This window comes from Artemia franciscana, chromosome 6 (genome assembly GCF_032884065.1).
Source record: "Artemia franciscana chromosome 6, ASM3288406v1, whole genome shotgun sequence".
Classification (NCBI taxonomy): domain Eukaryota; kingdom Metazoa; phylum Arthropoda; class Branchiopoda; order Anostraca; family Artemiidae; genus Artemia; species Artemia franciscana.
Window position 1 is genome coordinate 10172563 of NC_088868.1, and position 20343 is coordinate 10192905.

A 20343-nucleotide genomic window follows, 5' to 3' on the forward strand; every position below is an offset into this window, starting at 1 on the left:
CCCTCGGTTTTCTTTTTCACACTATCACCTGAGGTACACTACGACCACCACCAAAACACCATAATTGCGTAGGGGAGTAGATTTTGCCCATAATCGACTAAAATCTTCAAAAGGAGGGGATCAAAAATTTTTAGCGGACGCACAGAAGCAGAAAAGGGGAGTTTTAGTCAAGGACACATACGGGAGGCCCCGGGGTGTTAGACTAAAACACGCTAAAAAAAAAACAATCCTAAATTTTCGCGTATTCTGAGAAATTATTATTCCAATCTTAAAAAAAACTTTCTTATTGAAGATTAAACAATTTTATAATGTTTTATTTACTTTTGATCATTTTTATAATAATAAACAATTTGGGTTATTATGTATATTTTTTTCATTTTTAACAATTTTCTTTATCGAACGATCTGTTTTTTAATTTTATCATTTCTTTATATTTTCATTATTTTCAACCCCCCGCCCAAGAAAACTTCCTACTTACAAGCCTGACTTATCATATTTTTATTGAAAGTTTATGGAAGGCCACCCACAGAAATTTGCTGATGATTTCTCAACAGTAACCCTCTACTCCAATATACAGCATCGGCTAACTTTTGACTGGCTTAGTTCTACCAGAAAACCGTTCTATCTTCCACATATAGAGATTAAAAATCTTGGAAAAAATTTTAAAATAGTTTATCATTATTTTTTAACGAGATACTATACACAAAAAGTCGAATCAATGGATAGTCAGCGATACTAATAAATTCCATAGTTATCTTGCTGCTGTCGCCACTTCTTTTTCTTCTCCCTCTTTAGGCTTCTCCTCTTTCTTTTTGTTCCAATCTAAAAATATAAACACAAACATAAATATAATATGTATTAAAATATGTTATAAAAGGATTAATACTACCACTACTACTAACAACTCACTGCAGCGGCAAGGTGCCTGACGCCCTTACAGCTACGCACACTCCTCACTCCCAATCTTTCCGAAGCCTCCCTCGATCCACTCTCCCTTCCTTCCCTGCGACATCCTCCCACCCTATTTGGAGACCACTAACTTTTCGTTTCACCGCATATGGCTGGCTAAGATTAATAAAAACATTGATCCTTAACTTTTAAATTTAAAATTATTAAACAATTTTACATAATTATTAATTATTTAAAATTAACGAAAGCACTAATAACGAAGCTAATGCTTTTTTGAATTTAGTTTTATATAATTTAATAATATTAATTAGCTCTCTACTGTCGCTAAACTAGTTAAATAGCTCGTTAGTCTGAAACAAAGACATACCCAGAATTTTGTTCGGGGGAGGTTATTTCTTTCGAATGGGGGGAGGAGAGTCACAAAAAACTTTATAAAACGCATCAAAAATATATTTATATGCAACCTGACTTTGATTTTACTTACCTTTTTACGAGTCAAACAAAAATAGGGGGAGGAGGTTGGTCTAACCCGGTAACAATCCCCTCCCCTGGATACGGCCTAGGTCTGAGGTTATGGTTTCAGTTCAGTGTAATTAAACTGATTAACATAATGAAATATACTTAATCTTGACAAATCGACGTGCTCTGTAGCACAAACACATTTTACGGGGGGGGGGGAAGTTAAGTTGGAAGAAAGAATATTTCCAGGACACTGTTTTTCATTTTATTCTTTTCTTGAGAAGGGAAGTCTTAGGTGAAAAAATAAACATTCAAATGGGGATAAGTCCATTTATTAGACAGAGAAAACAGATACAAAAGTTTGGATATTTTGACCACATGTCACCATCAGCAGAAATACTAAAGCATTAAAATCAAAACTTATATATTTAACAGAACAAAATTTTGACTACCTTACTAAATAGATAGATAAATAGATAAATAGCTCCCTGTTTAATGACTAGATTTGTCTGAGAGAGTTCATTAACATGTTTCATCCAAAGGTTTAAATTTTTTTCTTTAATATGGCCTAAATATAAGTTGAGTTTCTAATGAAGGTGGCAAAATCTTCCTCGTCTTCTAATTGCAAAAGAAATGATTTTGAATTCGAAGTTAAATACTTGATTAGTTTATTATTTATTCAATTTTTTATGTGCTTGACTAAAGAGAATGTTCTAAAATGCCTTTTAGAATAGATCTGCTCGAATTGATTAATAAAAAACTATGGCTTTACACTAAAAAAGTGTTTTGTCAGGTTTTCGGACCAAATCTCATTTTCAGAAAACACACTTGTCACTGTGAAAAGAATGCTGTCAATTAAGCTATTCACGCTAAAAATAGAAAAAACTATGAAAATAGGCTTTGTCAGATTGGTTTCTGAAAGGGATTAGGGAGTTGCGTTTCATGTTTCGAGCAGTTTTACTAAATCTGATTCAAAAATTGCATTCTTGTACGGCGATACCAATGTTGAAGGGTATTTCCAAGAAATCATAATCCAGTTTTCCTAAGTCAATGAGCTATTTTGAACGGATCTATCTTCTAAAGTTTAGTTACATTTAGAGGTCTTTGTTAAGACTCTAACCTCTTTTTGTTAAGACCTCTGAATGTGTTTACATGCCTTTAACCCTTATACACACAAAACTTGAAAAACCTTTTGAAGACAGGTCCATACGTTTGTGCATGTCAGTTAAAAGAAGAAAAACGTTACCAGGGCTTGAGAAAATTCCTTCTTATTGGAGAAGGAGCTTGTCTCTTAGGGGTGACAAAAGAGACCAAAGTAGGAAGGGATATCGATTGTCATTGGTCAAAATGTGTTTCATTGGCCATGGACATTGGTCAAAACATTCCTTTGCTGACAAATCAAAAACGATGTTCAAGTCACCCTAAGGATCATCATATCCATAAGCTTCGTGCAGTGGAGGTACCGTTGTAGTATGAGGTCTATTTCCCGAGAAGGAATCTATTTTCCTTGAAGATGGGTCAGTTGCCTTAGTTTTTCTTCATTTTCTTTTGGTCAAACTTTCAGTTAGGTTTATTTGAAACAAAAAGAGAGAAACAACTTCAAGATTGGAAGCAAATAAAAACATCCATAAGACTTCAGCTTGCAAGCCAACTCATTCAACTCTTCGACTTCCTTGAGAGATTGGTGAACTTGCTTATCAGGTCCAATTTCTTCTTTTCTTTGTCCTTTTCTGCTCGCTCTTTTTCATCTGCTTTGTTTTTTTTCTCACGTTTTCATGGTACTCTCTTCTAGGGAATTGGCCAAGACGAGGCCCATGGGACCCCATGAAGCCACCGCTCTAAGTAAGTGATCGGTGGCCTCTACCACTACCAAACTCACCTCGCTTACGGGATGTTTTCTTGCTTCATCAAAAATAATACGATTTCCCATACGTTAACAACTTTTAACTTGTAATTTTTAACTTCATATTCTATATAAGATTAGTATTAAAAGCATATTCTATTGCTTCATATACCAACGCAAAATTATAATACATATGCAGAGTCCTACGTACAGGCGAAATCTTTAGGCTATTTGAGGCTATCTTTATGAATGTGCTGATTTATTTTTTTCATTATAATTTTTTCATAACCCATTGTGTATATACATAATGCTTCTATATCAATTTTAAATTCTTGGTCAACCTGCCTGAGACTGTAGGCAGGCATGACTTGCTAAAAGACAAAAAACAAGCAATAGGTCCAATAAGAAAGGCACACTTATTACCGCCGTTTACCCATGCCATTTCAACAAACAACTGGAAAACTATAGGTTCTATGACTATATACCTTAGTTCTACTGCCCTAACAGTGACGTATGGACGGATAATATATAGACATATCTATCTATTAACAAGTGAACTAACATCTTTTTTATACAATCCTAACTAGGGGATTTAATGCCAGAATTGGCTCTCACTCAATTGGACTATCTGTCTTGGCTTTTCGCACAATTAGCCATGCAATAAATGCAAAAGCTGCATAACCAATTTTTAGACTATTTGAATATCTCTATGTGCCCTCTTTTTTCAATTATTTATTTTTTACTTTTTTTGTCTCATTTCCTTTTAAGAATAAATAAGTACCTTTTAAGCCTTCTGGTAATTCGGTATCCTCTTCAAAAGAGCCAGTGCCCTCAACAAACTGTTCATACGTAGATTTCTCAGGGAAAGGTCTAGGTCCAAGCAACTCTATCATATCCTCTCTGTTTAGATTTTCTTTTAAAAGTAATCGCTCAGCAATCTAGAAACGAAAATGGTATTAAAAAGACATAAAATAAACATGAAAATTGGAATAATCTTAAATATAGAGTAACCTACCAGAACCTTTCATTATTATACAGTTTATCCCTTCCACCTTAATATAATTTATCTAATTCCCTTTTTCTTATAAAAGAGGTTTATTCATTTATCTTTTTATTCCTGCTAACTTTTATTTTTCTACTTCAAGTTAAATTCTTGCAAGGAACCATGAGAAGAAGAGACAAAGTTTTGTCTCAAAATATCTTTTATATATCTGATTGAATTTCTCAGTAATTAAGCTTCATAGGAAAACTCTGTTGAAATCGGACAAATCATTCTAAGCCAAAATATAACCAAAAAAAATATATATGTGAAAAAGTTTTAATTTTTCTGCTGTTTTAACTAATTTTCTACACATAGCTGAAGACCTATATAGACACGGCTTATTAAGCCAAAAACCCAGCCAAAATAAGTCAAATTAAAAAAAAATATCATGCAAAAGTTTCAATTTTTTTATTATTTGAACTAATTTGCTACACATAGCCGAAGCCCTATATAGGCACGACTTACTAAGCCGAAAACCCAGCCAAAATAAGTCAAATTAAAAAAAAAAAAAAATGAAAAGTTTCAATTTTTCTTATTGTTTGAACTAATTTGCTACAGATAGCTAAAACCCTATATAGGCACGACTTACTAAGCCGAAAACTCGGCAAAAATAAGTTAAAATAAAATTTTTCTTGAAGAAAGTTTCAATTTTTTTTATTATTTGAACTAATTTGCTACACATAGCTAAAGCCCTATTTAGGCACGACCTAGTAAGCCGAAACCCCAGCAAAAATATGTTAAAATGAAAAAAATCGATAAAATTTTTTACTTTGTTTTGTATCTTTTTACTACTTGGACAAAGGGAATTTTCATTGATTTATAGCCACTAATAGACTTTGTGCACACCCTATATTTTATCTATCTATTGTTATGATACATTTTGAAATGTATTCTTTTCACCTTTTCAAAGGAAGCAAGAGGGAATAAGAAGCAGTTTAATTTCTTAGTATTACTTTTCTCATGGGTATCGGATACCCGGAAGCGTAGAAGAAAGTTAACTTAGAAAACGAAGGAACTCCTTGGGGAAATCCCCTTAATAATAACTTTTATAATACTTTAATATGTTCATATTCTAGTCAAATTTCCCCCCTAAAGTTTCAAGGTGAGACCGCTTTACTTGTTGACCCCAAGTCTTTGATGGTATTAGTTAAACATGCTTCAACGGATCTAAGATATCTCATTTTGAATTTCCCTAATTGCTCTATGGTTTCTAGCTATAGGTCAGGGAAGTTAGACGCCAAGGGAACGGAACCTTGACTTCCCAGTTTAACTGGTTAAGAAGTTCAAGGGGACCCATGGCTTTTCTAATCTCTTTTGCTGCTGTATTCTCCTGGTTTGACCTTTGTTTTACTTAATGCTCTAGATTTGACTCGTTTTTTACTTGGTTCAACATAAACGAATCTTGAAGGATATTTCTGCAGTGTAATGTTTAGTATGTAATTTTTTGGTTCTCCTACGATTTTCATATATAAACAAAAAAAAGACTGATATCATTCTATACCTGATATTCAACTCTAAAACATCCGCCGTATTAAATTTTTGATTTTTTTTTGTTTTTACTTTGTTTTCTTTTAGATTGAAAAAACGAAGGAAACTAGCTGAAAATCGTTGAAAAAAGAACAATTTCCCTATTTTCTAAACAATTCATATAAATATATATATATATATATATATATATATATATATATATATATATATATATATATATATATATATATATATATATATATATATATTTAGGAACAATTTCCCTATTTTCTAAACAAGTTTAAAAATTTCCCAAGAATAAGTCTAAGTAATTTCATAATTCTGGGTCAGTAAATGAATGGATCCGAGATTGGTGATTCTTAAGATAACATCGTATCCGGGGGGGGGGGGGCAGGGTTTGAACCACACCCCTACCCCCAAAATTTTATCCGAAATGTCAAAATGTAATAGACAAATTTTTTATATGTTTTTAAAGTTTTTTCTATGACTCCCCCCAACCCCCCAACAAAAATCCTGGATATACCTTTCTCCAGTAATATAAGTATTTCTTCCTTTTTGTGCTTCGTGAGATTGCTTGTTTCAGAGGGAACATATCGGGCTTTAGATTTTTCACTTTTGTCTTTGTTTCTCGTTGTTTTAGTTGGAGCTTGTTGAATTGGCCCTCATCTTGCAAAGTAAGCAGTTTCACTGCGAGTCCTAGGCCCTTGTGCATTCAACTTTATATATATATATATATATATATATATATATATATATATATATATATATATATATATATATATATATATATATATATAATCTTTATTCAATTCTGGTTGGTACGTATGGGATACTAGCTTTTCTGCATATATTTTGACAAGATAAAATTTTAAATTTTATATTTTTAAATATTATATTATTTAATGATAATGTAGTATATATATATATATATATATATATATATATATATATATATATATATATATATATATATATATATATATATAGGGCGAAACCCTATATAGGCCAGTGTATTCTCCTGATGAGCCCTTATGTTGGGTGTTGCCTCTGAATTATTTGTCTATATTATTTTTTCTATTGTTTGGTAAATGACGACTTATACTTATTGACGACATGACTGCCTGTCCATGGATTATTCTTTATGGTTGATTGTGTGTGGCTATGCTGTTTGACCTATGTGATTGTATGGATGAGTGGGGTTAAGGCCTCATTCAAGTGCTGGTCTATATTAATCACTAATTTAGGAAAACAGTCTTCCTTTTCTCCTTCTGTCTTTTTTTTTTTTTTTTTTTTTTTTTTTTTTTTTTTTTTTTTTTTTTTTTTTTTTTTTTTTTTTTTTTTTTTTTTTTTTTGTGTTTGTGCTGTTGCATTGGTGATTTCTCTTTTCATGATATGTATATATATATATATATATATATATATATATATATATATATATATATATATATATATATATATATATATATATATATATATATATATATATGTTACCATGAAATTCCGAAATACCTTTTTTTTTCTTGGATTTAGTCAGCGTTACCAGTCAACTTTTTCAGTTTTATGCAAGGTTCGATGGTGACAGGTTAGGTTTTTAACCCATTTCTGAGATCTGTAACCTAATTTATAATTACTCAACCTAACTTTAACTTTTACCAGACTGAAAAAGCTGCTTCGCAAAGCCAATTGAATCTATGCAGAGAAAAAGGATTTTCGACATTCAACGGTCAATATCGACATAAACCAGATCTCGGACATTCACAATAACAAATACAAATATAAATTCAAATTGACATTATGAACGAAATATCGACGGGAAGCAAGTCCAAAACTAATCCAATTCAACAAAATGACAATGTTATTTAAAATGGGAGATTTCTCTCCCATCAAGAGAGCAACATGCACTATCATATATTAATTAATTATAATGAAATGAATCATCTCAAATTGGCAACAAAACTTAGTGAATAGAAATTCCCTTCTTCACTGAAAACCAAAATTAGTTTTTCTCAATTTTCCCACAGCTTTTCTCAAAGGTTTCTAAATCCCCAAAGGAGAATCTACAATAAAATTTGAACTCAGGTTAGAAATACAAAATTTGCATAAATTCATTACCCTTTGCTATATTCCAGTTATTGACAAACATTCCTACGTTTTATCACTTACCCCTTATCGCGGCGCTTCTCTTTCATGACGAAAGTCAAGTCACTTTATTTTCTCCCAAACTAGTTTATAAAATCAACATATGAAAACCGATAAAATAAACAGGGTGTTCACTTTAAATCCTTATATCTTACATTTCCCAGACGATATACAGGACAAAGAAAGCAATAATGCACATATTTCGACAAGTCAAGTGGTAGACTAGTGATAACAAAACGAACTTTCTTAATTTAATAGTAAATAATTAACAACAAACGCTTTACGTGGCTTCAAATTACGCACCTAATTTTCTTTAATCGTATGTAATGCTCGTTGTTGCAAGTCTTCTAGCCACATTTTTCTTTTAAGTTACGGTAACCTTTCAAAATTAAACATCCTTTGTTTAATTTTTGAAACTCAATTTAATTTTATTTAAGTTGTTATTAAATTATACTTCATTTATTTAATTATAATTTTATTATAATATTAGTTGCACGTCTTCTAGCCACGTTTTTCTTTCTTCTTCACTTTCGTTTTAATTCATTTTGATTCCCGTTGTTAAAAGTCTTCTAGCCGAATATTTTTTTCCAGTTACGTTACCTAAGTTGCTAAGTTTTTAAGTTACGTTAGATTAAATGCAACCTTTCAAAATTAAACGTCCTTTCACACAAGGATAACGCAAAAGTTCATAAAACCCTCGTAATCATTGTCTAAAATCGTCATAAGCACACTATTCTAAAACTGAAAAATTAAGCGTGAAAGGCTTTCTAGGAAAAGTTTCCGAATTTATTTTTTCATCAATTGCTCATCTACAAATTCCCTTTCCAGGCAGCTATTGAATTTGTCATTGCGCAGTGGCAGTTCTGGCCTCTCTTTCGCCAAGTCAAAATCTTGATTAGGCCCCCCCCCGCCTCCCACAAAATTTTCATGGAAATTTTTATTTACTAACAAAACTATTATTAATTCCCTAATTAATTAAAAATTTATTTTTTAATTATTTTTAATATAGTTTTTTTGAATTATTGAACTATTGTTAATTATTTTCATTACCATTATTTCATTATTTACTTTAATTTTATCAATTAATTAGTAATTTATTGATGATTTTCATTTATTACGCGAGCCCTCTTCTTTATTTTAATAAAAATCCCATTTTAATGTCATATCATATTTTGGTATGAACATATATCAAGCGTGACATATCAAGCGTGAAAGGCTTTCTAGGAAAAGCTTCCACATTTATTTTTTCATCAATTGCTCATCTACGAATTCCATTTCCAGGCAGCTATTGAATTTGTCATTGCGCAGAGGCAGTTCTGACCTCTCTTTCGCCAAGTCAAAATCTTGATTAGCCCATCCCCCCCGCCTCCCTCAAAATTTTCATGCAAAATTTTTATTTATTAACAAAAGTATTATGAATTCATTAATTAACAAAAAAAATATTTTTAATTATTTTAATATAGTATTTGAATTATTGAACTATTATTAATTATTTTCATTATTATTATTTAACCAATTCAATTTTTTTTTATTAATTTGTAATTTATTGATAATTTTCATTTATTACGTGAGCCTCTTTATTTTAATAAAAATCCAATTTCAAACTTACAAAATGATTATAACCGTTAGATTATCTACTTAAAATTTTGAGCCCTTAAAATTTCTACGCCCGGGGCAAGTGCCCCCCTGTCCCGCCCCTAAAACCGCCTCTGCCATTACGTAATACAAACTGATATAGCGTAAAACTTTAATAGAACCAGAGTCTATTTAGCATTACCTCAAGAGCGGATCTAGAGCAAGATCTTGGGGGGGGGAGGCAATGTGACAAGGACGCCAATAATTGACCAAATTGACAAGTTTATAAAAAAGAGTGAAAACTGAAAAAAACATGGAATGAGAGAGCCACAAAAATCTTTAGGGGGGGGTTCGGCCCCGTACCCTTGGATCCGCCAGCGCACTACCTAAGTTACGGATGAAATTTACTGCAAAAGATAACACAAAGTAGCTTAAAGTCGCAAATTAAGCTGCTGTTAAAGAGTGCTACGGTGACTGTGAAATAAATATTTATCATTGACATCAAAATAAACAAATCCCCCTCCCTTCTGTACCTACTTTTCGTCTATTCATACTTGAAAACCAGAATTTCTAAGATTTTTCTTTCGGCTGTTTCAAAATTAATTATACTACAAGGGTAGTACCACATTTCCGTCAGCGTTGTCAATTTGGACCATGAAGATAAATAAACAAAAGTAACTCCCTAAATTTGTCAACGCTTTACCTCCGTAAAAATTGAAACATTAAGGATCTGTCCAGTCCCACTGACAAATACAGGATCAATTGAAATCTACAGGTTCTTAAAGCCGCTTCTACATTCGGCGTTTTCTTAAAAACTGGGATGGAAAACTGGAAAACTGGATTGTGTAGACTAGAACTGTCGTTCCATTTTCCGTGTCTCGGTACGTGGAAAACTGGATTGTGTAGACTAGAACTGTCGTTCCATTTTCCGTGTCTCGGTACGTGGAAAACTGGATTGTGTAGACTAGAACTGTCGTTCCATTTTCCGTGTCTCGGTACGTGGAAAACTGGATTGTGTAGACTAGAACTGTCGTTCTATTTTCCGTGTCTCGGTACGTGGAAAACTGGATTGTGTAGACTAGAACTGTCGTTCCATTTTCCGTGTCTCGGTACGTGGAAAACTGGATTGTGTAGACTAGAACTGTCGTTCCATTTTCCGTGTCTCGGTACGTGGAAAACTGGATTGTGTAGACTAGAACTGTCGTTCCATTTTCCGTGTCTCGGTACGTGGAAAACTGGATTGTGTAGACTAGAACTGTCGTTCCATTTTCCGTGTCTCGGTACGTGGAAAACTGGATTGTGTAGACTAGAACTGTCGTTCCATTTTCCGTGTCTCGGTACGTGGAAAACTGGATTGTGTAGACTAGAACTGTCGTTCCATTTTCCGTGTCTCGGTACGTGGAAAACTGGATTGTGTAGACTAGAACTGTCGTTCTATTTTCCGTGTCTCGGTACGTGGAAAACTGGATTGTGTAGACTAGAACTGTCGTTCCATTTTCCGTGTCTCGGTACGTGGAAAACTGGATTGTGTAGACTAGAACTGTCGTTCCATTTTCCGTGTCTCGGTACGTGGAAAACTGGATTGTGTAGACTAGAACTGTCGTTCCATTTTCCGTGTCTCGGTACGTGGAAAACTGGATTGTGTAGACTAGAACTGTCGTTCATTTCCGTGTCTCGGTACGTTACAAAAAGATGCCAAAAATGGGCCAGCATGCCAAAAATCAGGTAGTGAAGACGTGTTGTTCAGTTTTAAGGGTGCCTAATCAAGCAATAAATTTGAAAATAAAGCCATGGAATTTGCAAAAAAAAATAAAGAAGCTTGTAAAAGTTCTCAAAATGGTCGAATGAAGAAACTTTCTTATCAATTGAAGTTTGGAAGGACAACACCCATAGAAACTCTCTGTTCATTCTAAAAAACTTGTAAAACTAGGATTCACTTTTTCCCTGAACAACATTATTCCACAGGTCACGAGACCGGGGAAAAACCCAAATAGTTTTAGTATAGAGGCTCTTCTGTATCTCTTTTTGCAATTTTAAGAGTTGAGTTGCAAAAAAAAACTTTAGTATAGAGGTTCTTCTATATCTCTTTTTGTAATTTTAAGAGTTGAGCTGATAAAAAAAAGTTTTAGTTTAGAGGCTCTTCTGTATCTCTTTTTGCAATTTTAAAAGTTGAGTAGCAAAAAAAAAAAAAGCTTCTAGTTCTACTTTTTATTCCTTTAAATAAAAACAGAACAGCCGTAGCAGAGTACATTAGCAAAAATGAATAATTTGAAGCTTGATTTTGTACAAAAGCCATCATAAGTATATGATAAGTCTACATTTTGATTTATTGAATTTGTTGCAATTTTTACCACTGTAGACTGCTACTTGCATCCCATATTTCCACCCAAGCTTTCCAGAAAGCACAAAATGTAGACGCGGCTTAAGCTGTACGGTTCTATTTGTTTTAAACCTTTCGGCTGTCACAAGCCCGGCTGGGCCAAATTGTGCGTCAAAGTCAAAACAACAAAAGCTGAGAGCTCATATGGCATTTGTGACGAGGTCGGAAGAGCCAAGAGCCGAGAGCTCATATGGCATGAGCTCTAGCGAAATTCTAAGAATCAATAGATTGACTCAAAAGGAAAATCAGAGTCTTAACGCCGGTTGGGATTTAAAATAAGAGCTCTGAGACACGAGGTCCTTCTAAATATCAAAATTCATTAAGATCCAATTACCCACTCGTAAGTTAAAAATACCTCATTTTTTCTAATTTTTCCTCTCTCTTCAGCCCCCCCCCAGATGATCGAATCGGGGGAAACGACTTTATCAAGTCAATTGTGCAGGTCCCTGAGACGCCTATCAATTTTCATCGTCCTAGCACGTCAAGAAGCACCAAACTCACCAATACACTGGACCCCTTAACTCCCCCAAAAAGAGTGGATCCACTCCTGTTACGTCAATCACGTATCTACGACATTTGCTTATTCTACCCACCAAGTCTCATCCCGATCTCTTCACTCTAAGCGTTTTCCAAAATTTCCGGTTTCCCCCTCCAACTCCCCCCAATGTCACCAAATCCGGTTGGGATTTAAAATAAAAGCTATGAAACATGAGTTCCTTCTAAATATCAAATTTCAGTAAGATCCGGTCAACCGTTCGTAAGTTAAAAATACCTCAATTTTTTAATTTTTTTTCGAATTAAACCCCCCCCCCCCACCCCCAAGAGAGCAGATTCAGTTCGTTTATGTCAATCACTTATATAGTACTTGTGCTTATTCTTCCAACCAAGTTCCATCCCGATCTCTCCACTCTAAGCGTTTTCCAAGATTTCCGGTTCCCCCCTCCAACTCCCCCAATGTCACCATATCTTGTCAGGATATAAGATAAGAGGCCTAAGACATGAAATAGTTCTAAATATCAAATTTCATTAATATCCGGTCACCCGTTCGTAAGTTAAAAATACCTCATTTTTTTTTATTTTTCCGAATTACCGAATCAGGTCCCCCCAGCTCCCCCAAAGAGAGCAGATCCGGTACAGTTCTGTCAATCACGTATCTAGGATCACGATCACGTATCTGCTTATTCTTCCCACCCAGTTTCATTCTGATCTCTCCACTCTAAGCGTTTTCCAAGATTTCCGGTCCCCCTCCAACTCCCTCCAATTACACTGGATCCGGTCGGGATTTAAAATAAAATTTTTGAGTTACGAGGTCCTTCTAAACATGAAATTTCATTAAGATCCGATCACTCCTTCGTAAGTTAAGAATACCTCATTTGTTCCTAATTTTCCAAAATTAACCCTAGCCCCCAACCCCCCAAAGAGAGCGGATCCGTTCCGGTTATGTCAATCACGTATATAGGACTTGTGTTTATTTTTCCCACTAAGTTCCACCCCGATCCCTCCACTCTAAGCGTTTTCCCAAGATTTCAGGTTTCAACCTCCCATTCTCGTCAATGTCACTGGATCCGGTCGGTATTTAAAATAAGAGCTGTGAGACACGATATCCTTCTAAACATCAAATTTCATTAAGATCCGATCACCTATTCGTAAGTTAAAAATACCTCATTTTTTCTATTTTTTCCGAATTAACCGTCAACCCCCACTCCCCCTCCCAGATGTCGAATCGGGAAAATGACTATTTCTAATTTAATCTTGTCTGTGTCTCTGATATGCCTGCCAAATTTCGTCGTCCCAGACTATCTGAAAGTACCCAAACTAGCAAAACCGGGAAAGACCGACAGAATTTTCGATCCTATATGACACTTGGTAAATACCAAGCGCCATAAAAAACTTACGAATTAACTTACGTAACGAACTTCTGTATTCATATAATTTTTTACGTCTACGGGGGGGTTCGTCCCCTCTTCAATATATCCCTCTTTACGCTAAAATTCGAATTTTGTTCCAATTCTATAAGGATGACCGCTGAATCACAGAGACCGTTAGGTTAGGTTAGTCACAAAAAACATAATAACATCCAAAAAGATTTAAAAACAATCTATACATATAAAACTGGTAGAAGAATGCAACTTTACTTTATCAAAATTGTCAACAAAAAAAACAAAATACAAATCATTGAAAAATCTAAAAATATGTATATATAGGACATGTGAGGTCAGAAAAATAAATTGAAAAGGGTCATTAAAAGCATAAGAAGGAGAATAATAGCGAACATAGAGCAAATAATATAAATAAATAATAATAATAACAATAAATAATGGTAAATAATAAAATGAAAGTTTCCTTTTTTGAATATATCACCCGCAACCACCAAAATTCCGTTATTGCTTATGGAGCTTTTCTTTATTATTAAAAATTCAATCTCGATTTTTTCTAATATTTATTTTATAATATTGAATATTTATTACATATTTGTTAAATATATTATTTTATATTTATTTATTAAATATAATAATTATAAGTATTATTAAGTATATATTAAAGATATTTATTTATTAAAGAATATTTATTAAGTATATATTAAATATCTAATATTTAACATTGATTTATATACAGTAATTGTGTGATTTTCCACTTGACCAATTCAAAAATCAAATTCCATTTTCACTGGCCTTATTCAGGCGTGTATATGAAACATCGACTTTGATTGAACTGTCTTCAAATCATAAACAATTTTGGGGTTAAAAAACTCTAAAAACAATCAAAATCGAGTAATTCAAGCTAAATCTTTATGATTGTGAAGTTGTCATTGGAAATGGAGGAATTATTAATTTTAAATTCTAACGGTGGAAAAGCGTTGTCAAATTTAGCGAGGGAGGAAGATTGAATAAACATCTTGCTTACACTAAGACAATGCTCTGTAGGGTGCTCCCCCACCATTAACATAGGCAGTTGCATTAGACGTTCTAATAAACTTTTTTGAGATTAATATTAACAAATCGAAGATAGTGCGATTTAACCCACTAAAAAGTGATGTTATGGAGCCAAATGTTCCATTCCTTCTAATAAACAGTATCAAGATCCTTGGAGTTACTTTCTCCAATGACTTCAGCTTTGCCGCACATATCGAAAACGTGGAAAACATATCGAAACTTGGTTAAAACTGCAAACGCTAGTCTACAGACTTTAAACGGTAAGCTTAGGTTCAGTGCGAACACAGAGAGTATTAAGTATGCATATATAGCGTATATCCACCCCATTCTGGAATATGCATGCCCTGTTTTGGTGCCCTCAGCACTTAGAACAGTGTGTCTTTGTCAGGAGCTTGAATCGATTCAGAAGCGAGCGGTATCGATCATCTTGAGCCGCCGTGAAAAGGCTCTGAAAGGCCGCCGTGAAAAGGCTACGAAAAGGCTCTGGAAGTGCTAGGACTACCGTCACTCCAAAACCGGTACGAAACTCTGATAATGAGTTTTGGAAAGTTCTTGCTTTCTAAATCTCAGCACCGTGACATTCTACCTGATCAACCTCTACCATCAAGAACGAGAAAGCAAGATAAGTTAGTTCCCGTTAAAGCAAGAACAAACCGATATGGTAGTTCTTTCGTCCCGGTTTTTGTCAAAATGTACAATAAGAGTTAATATTTATAGTTTGATTTATATTTACAAGTGTAGTTTGATTTTGAATATGTTGTAAAGAAACACATTTAGAAGTTTAGAAGTCTAGATATTTAGAAGTTTTTGCTGTTAAACCTGTCTACTACTACTACTACTACTACTACTGGTACCCCCCCTCCCTTCAAACCAGAAAAATTGTGAAACTCTGAAAATACAACTAGGAGAGAGAACATGTAGAAAGAACAACCTTTATTTAGCGGTATGTCCGTGGAGGAATAGATTGGAAGTTGGCAAACATTGATTGTAAATCTTAAAGAGCTCTAGGGGATGGGGTCAAAATTTTGAACAAAAACAACATGCACTTTATATGGCAAAATGCAGAGTATTTTACTTGAGTTAGAAACAACATCAGAAACGCCATCTAGCGTCTGGCGACTTTGCTTGACCTAATAATGACGCATGTTTGTCTTTCCAGACGCTTTAAAACATAGAGAAGGGTTAAACAAAAAGGAAGAATTCTGAACCAGTAGGCCTACTCGCTTAAAGCTAACCTAACCTGCCAGGATTTTCTGAAGCTAACCTAGAGCTACTTTTGGCAGACTACATTTTGACTTTATATTATTCTTGAAAACCAAAAAATCTGAAACTTATTACTCATCGATGAATTTCAACTTCAAGTCTACCGCATTGGAAAATATATAAAAAAAAGAATAAAAAAAAGAAGAAATCATATAAAAAAAAACAATTTTCTATGGACCTTCTTAGTTTTTAATAAAATCATCAGATGTTACCCTGTTTACGGTACCACCAGTCCTTAACAAACAACCATAATTTAATTTATATTTGTTTTTTTTGTAGCAGGTAGAAAGGGTTGTGTGATAACTGAATTAAATGTTAAAAAGATGTAAACGAAACATTGCCTAACTTGAAAAGTATATTGTTGTGTAAGATGGTGAAAACATAAGGCTTTTCATTTAAGCGAACTTTGGGGTATTAGTCAGCAAGAGCGTCAATTCACAAATTTATGGGGCGGGGACGGGTAAGGAATTTTATTCAATTACATTTTTTATTAAGATTCAAGTTCTTTTTTACAAAATCCAGGGGGGAGATTTTAGTTTTGTAATTTTTAAAATAAAAAAGGAGCAGTTATTTTTCAAGACCCATAGGGGATACACCTTGCCCTCCCAAATTTGTGCCCCAGTTACTGAGTAAATTCGAAGGAAAGGAACTTACAGTAAACAAAAAGAGATTTTGGAACAAAATAAAACTATTTTCGCTTAATTTTCATAATTTTAATACACCATTGAAGTGCCCCATGATGAAAGAGATCATCCTGCAGAACGCTTGGAAGATTGTGAAGATGGTAAATATTTTCAATATTTACCAGGAATAATTACCAGGAATATTTACCAGGTAAATAATATTTACCAGGAAGATGGTAAATATTTCTTGAAAAAAAAAGTAATGCATAATAATTAAAAAAATTAAATATTAGTCACAGAAAAAAGGAAAAATTTAGACTTGAAAAAATTACTGACCTTCTTAACTTCTTCTTGACGGTTAGTCAACAAATTTTTACAGTGCTTATATGCTCCATCTATTAAACCTCTGACTTCATTGTCAATTAATTGTGACGTCGCTTCAGAATAGGGTTTTTCCATGACCATTTCCCCTTGTTGAGGCATGTCAAAACTGACATACCCTACCTTCTCATTCATACCAAAATGTGCAACCTAAACAGAAGAACATATACCAGTTATTTAAAAACAAGACAGTGCTTTAACAAACACAGGAAAAGATGCTCTCCAAGGACCTCCCCCCTATCAAGCAGTTCATGGTAAAGAACTATAAGTAAGGAGCAGCACGGCCCAATAATAACCGAAACTCTCAAAAAAGGGAATTTTGATGCCAATTGACAGATCAAAAGCATTCAAATTTAAACTGATTTCAAATATTCGAAATCCATTAATATTATATAACCCATCAAAAATTACAAGCCTGAGAAAATTTGCATGATCAAACAGTTCATGGTAACGAACTGTAAATAAGGAATGACTCAGCCCAAAAGAAGCCGAAACTCTAAAAAACAGAATTTTGATAAAAATCGATCCATCAAAAAAATTTGCTTTTTATGCTGATTCAAAATATACAAATTCATTAAGTTTAGTGCTACCCATCATAAGCTACGAGCATGAGAAAATTTGTCTGATTTTCGAAAGAGGGGGGAGAGGAACATCCCAAAAAGTAAAACGATCCAAATGAAAATCGCACCATCAAATTTAACACATCAGAAAACACTACTGCACAGGTTTCAAGCTCCTATCTATAAAAATGTAAACTTTGATATTTTTTGCTTGAAGAAAGATGACGAAAGCTTTTTTTTTTTTTTTTTTTAGGGGTGATTGCATCGAGCCAATGGTCCCAAAAAATTGAGAGGGTTCATCTAGGCAGAAATCAAAAGTTCTAGTTGCTTTTTAAGAGACCAAAAAGATTGGACGGCAACTAGCCTCCCTCTCACGCTCCTTTTCCGCCCAAAGACATTTGATCAAAATTTTGATATAGCTATTTGATTCGGCATAGTTGTAAGATTCAATAAATATGCCTGTTGGGATGACACAACTTACCACAGTCCCTAGGAAAAGGGCTTTAATTTACGCAATTTGTCCATTGTTTATATACAGTATTTGTTACAGGTAAGAATTCGGAATGTTTTTGTAGGGGGAGGGAAATCATCACAAGCAAAATATTCAAAAATTAAGAATGTAGATGGGGATTCAAGCTCGATGGTATGTAATGAAAAGGCGAAATGAAAGGCTTTCAACTAAATATTTATAAATTAATTTTCAAAATTTATTAATTACTCATCCAAACACTATTTTTGTTCCTGTAATATTATTTTTTCCATAACGTAGCATTAACTTGCTCAACATAGAATTCTAAGTAGAACTCCAGTCTACTTGGCACTACCTACGTTAAGACACAATTTGCTCCGTATGATGACACAACGTAGCGTAGTCTTAAGTTAGACTAGTATTAAAGTTCCACGCGTAATGTCAAAGAACCATTATAGATTTTGGACAATTTTTACGCATTACTAAAAATTGAGAAACCTCAGAATAAAAGACAAATCAAAAAACCAAATAACCAGAAATGGCAAAAAAAAACTTTTTAATAGCCCGACGCCTACACACCATAATAAATTTTAACGTCTCCATTCACTTATAGAATTCCTAGCTACTTAACCTTTGGGCTAGATATTAAATTACCTCAGTTGGTAATTCTTCCTGACAGGATGTTTGCAAATAACAATTTTCTTTGATCCTTAATAGCAAAAGGAAACTCTTTTGAATTCTATACATTAGAAGGGACAACACACTGCTATGAATGGACGTCACAACAACCAGACCATAAAACAAAAACCACATTACGAAAGAAATTCTTTATCACCATCACTTACAGCATGCCTAGGGTGACACTATTTTACATGTACCCAAAACCAGAGACCTAAATCCAGAATGCTTTTGAGTACCCCTTACGAGAATACCTACAAAAAAACTTTTGTTACGTTATTACTAGTCGGAGAAAAATTCCAGCGAGTGGGGGGAGGTGCTAACCTGATACCCCTCCTTCCACACACAAACACTAAATACGGCCTTAGCGTTTAGTCTGATTTTGGCGATGACTATCATTATTGTTTTCTCAATATGTGATTCTGGCTCTGATTGTGCAGTTTCACACCTTCGGGTTCTAAGATATTGGGGTCCAGGAAAAAAGAAAAGTTTCTGGCTTCAGGTAATTAAAGTAATTACCTGAATGCCATACAGTGATTGAGGTAACTTTTGGACCACTTCCAGGGCTACACAACATATGCTATAGACATAAGCTGAATGACGGTTTCTTAGGTAATGAATCAATGTCGTCTGTCTTTTGTGCGAGAGGCATTTAAAAAAAAACGAAAACAGAATTTCTGTCAACAAGGTAGTGCCAACCGCTTCATAGAACTCTGAATGGATTATACCAGTAGACTTTTTAAGATGTTTAAAAACTGTCCCAGGAGTCTGTCATACAGAAATTTCGAGGAAAATGAAAGTAGAATTAGCTATAAAAAAAAAAAAAAAAAAAAAAAAAAAAAAAAAAAAAAAAAAAAAAAAAAAAAAAAAAAAAAAAAGCCCAGGAAAGCTCCATCGTGGAATCCTCTTCTATTAGTACTACGTCTCACCACTCTGCATATGTTACAAAAATAAAAAGTTCTGAGAGAATTTCCGTGGGGATTACTGCCACGTCCACTTTATGGGCTAAACCTAGCTTCCTTCAAGATTTCAAGGTCTCTTGATTTCTTCAAAGAAAATAGTCTAAAATGTAAAATCGGGAGAAGTGCATAACCTTTTTTTTTCAACAAAGCGCAACATAAATTTGTTTACATGTATTTTTGCTAGTTGTGTATACATAAACACATTTCGAGAGGGATGTTCAAACTGGGTAGCCCCCCCCCCACTAGATGCAGCCCAGGCCATGTATATTGATCAATGAGAAATACCTGAAGATCTCTACTATTTCGATCACCACTGAATCAAGGGATATGCTGGTAGCCTTAAAATTACAATGTGTTGCCTGCCTAACTCTAACTTATAACACCTAATTGAGAGAGTGTAATTGCTCTGCTCCTTAGCTATTGCGTCAACCCCTGTTTCGTAGAGACATTCCTATGTAGGTTACCCTTTCTTATTTTGATGTTACCCCTTGACGGAAGTTATGTTGACAAATAGATCCATTGTAAAAGAAAAAGTAGAAAAGAATTACAAATCATACGATGTCTGCACGACGCAAACATTAACACGAAAAGACAAACTATAGTGTCTTGTCTATTTTGGCAGTAATCAGTGTCAGCCAA

The 20343-nt window shown here is 33.9% G+C and overlaps 1 protein-coding gene across 1 annotated transcript in view; it reads right to left on the minus strand.

Moving 5' to 3' along the window:
• Positions 1-656: 656 nt before the first annotated feature.
• The window catches only part of LOC136028017 (mitochondrial inner membrane m-AAA protease component AFG3L2-like), a 98922-nt gene continuing 79235 nt past the window's right edge, over positions 657-20343 (minus strand). Inside the window, exons 11-13 of the mRNA XM_065705570.1 lie at positions 16991-17185; positions 3993-4149; positions 657-822 (exon numbers count right to left, since the gene is read on the minus strand). Of these exons, the coding sequence (XP_065561642.1) occupies positions 752-822; positions 3993-4149; positions 16991-17185 (423 nt within the window). The 3' untranslated portion in view covers positions 657-751. The remainder of the gene's footprint in view (positions 823-3992; positions 4150-16990; positions 17186-20343) is intronic.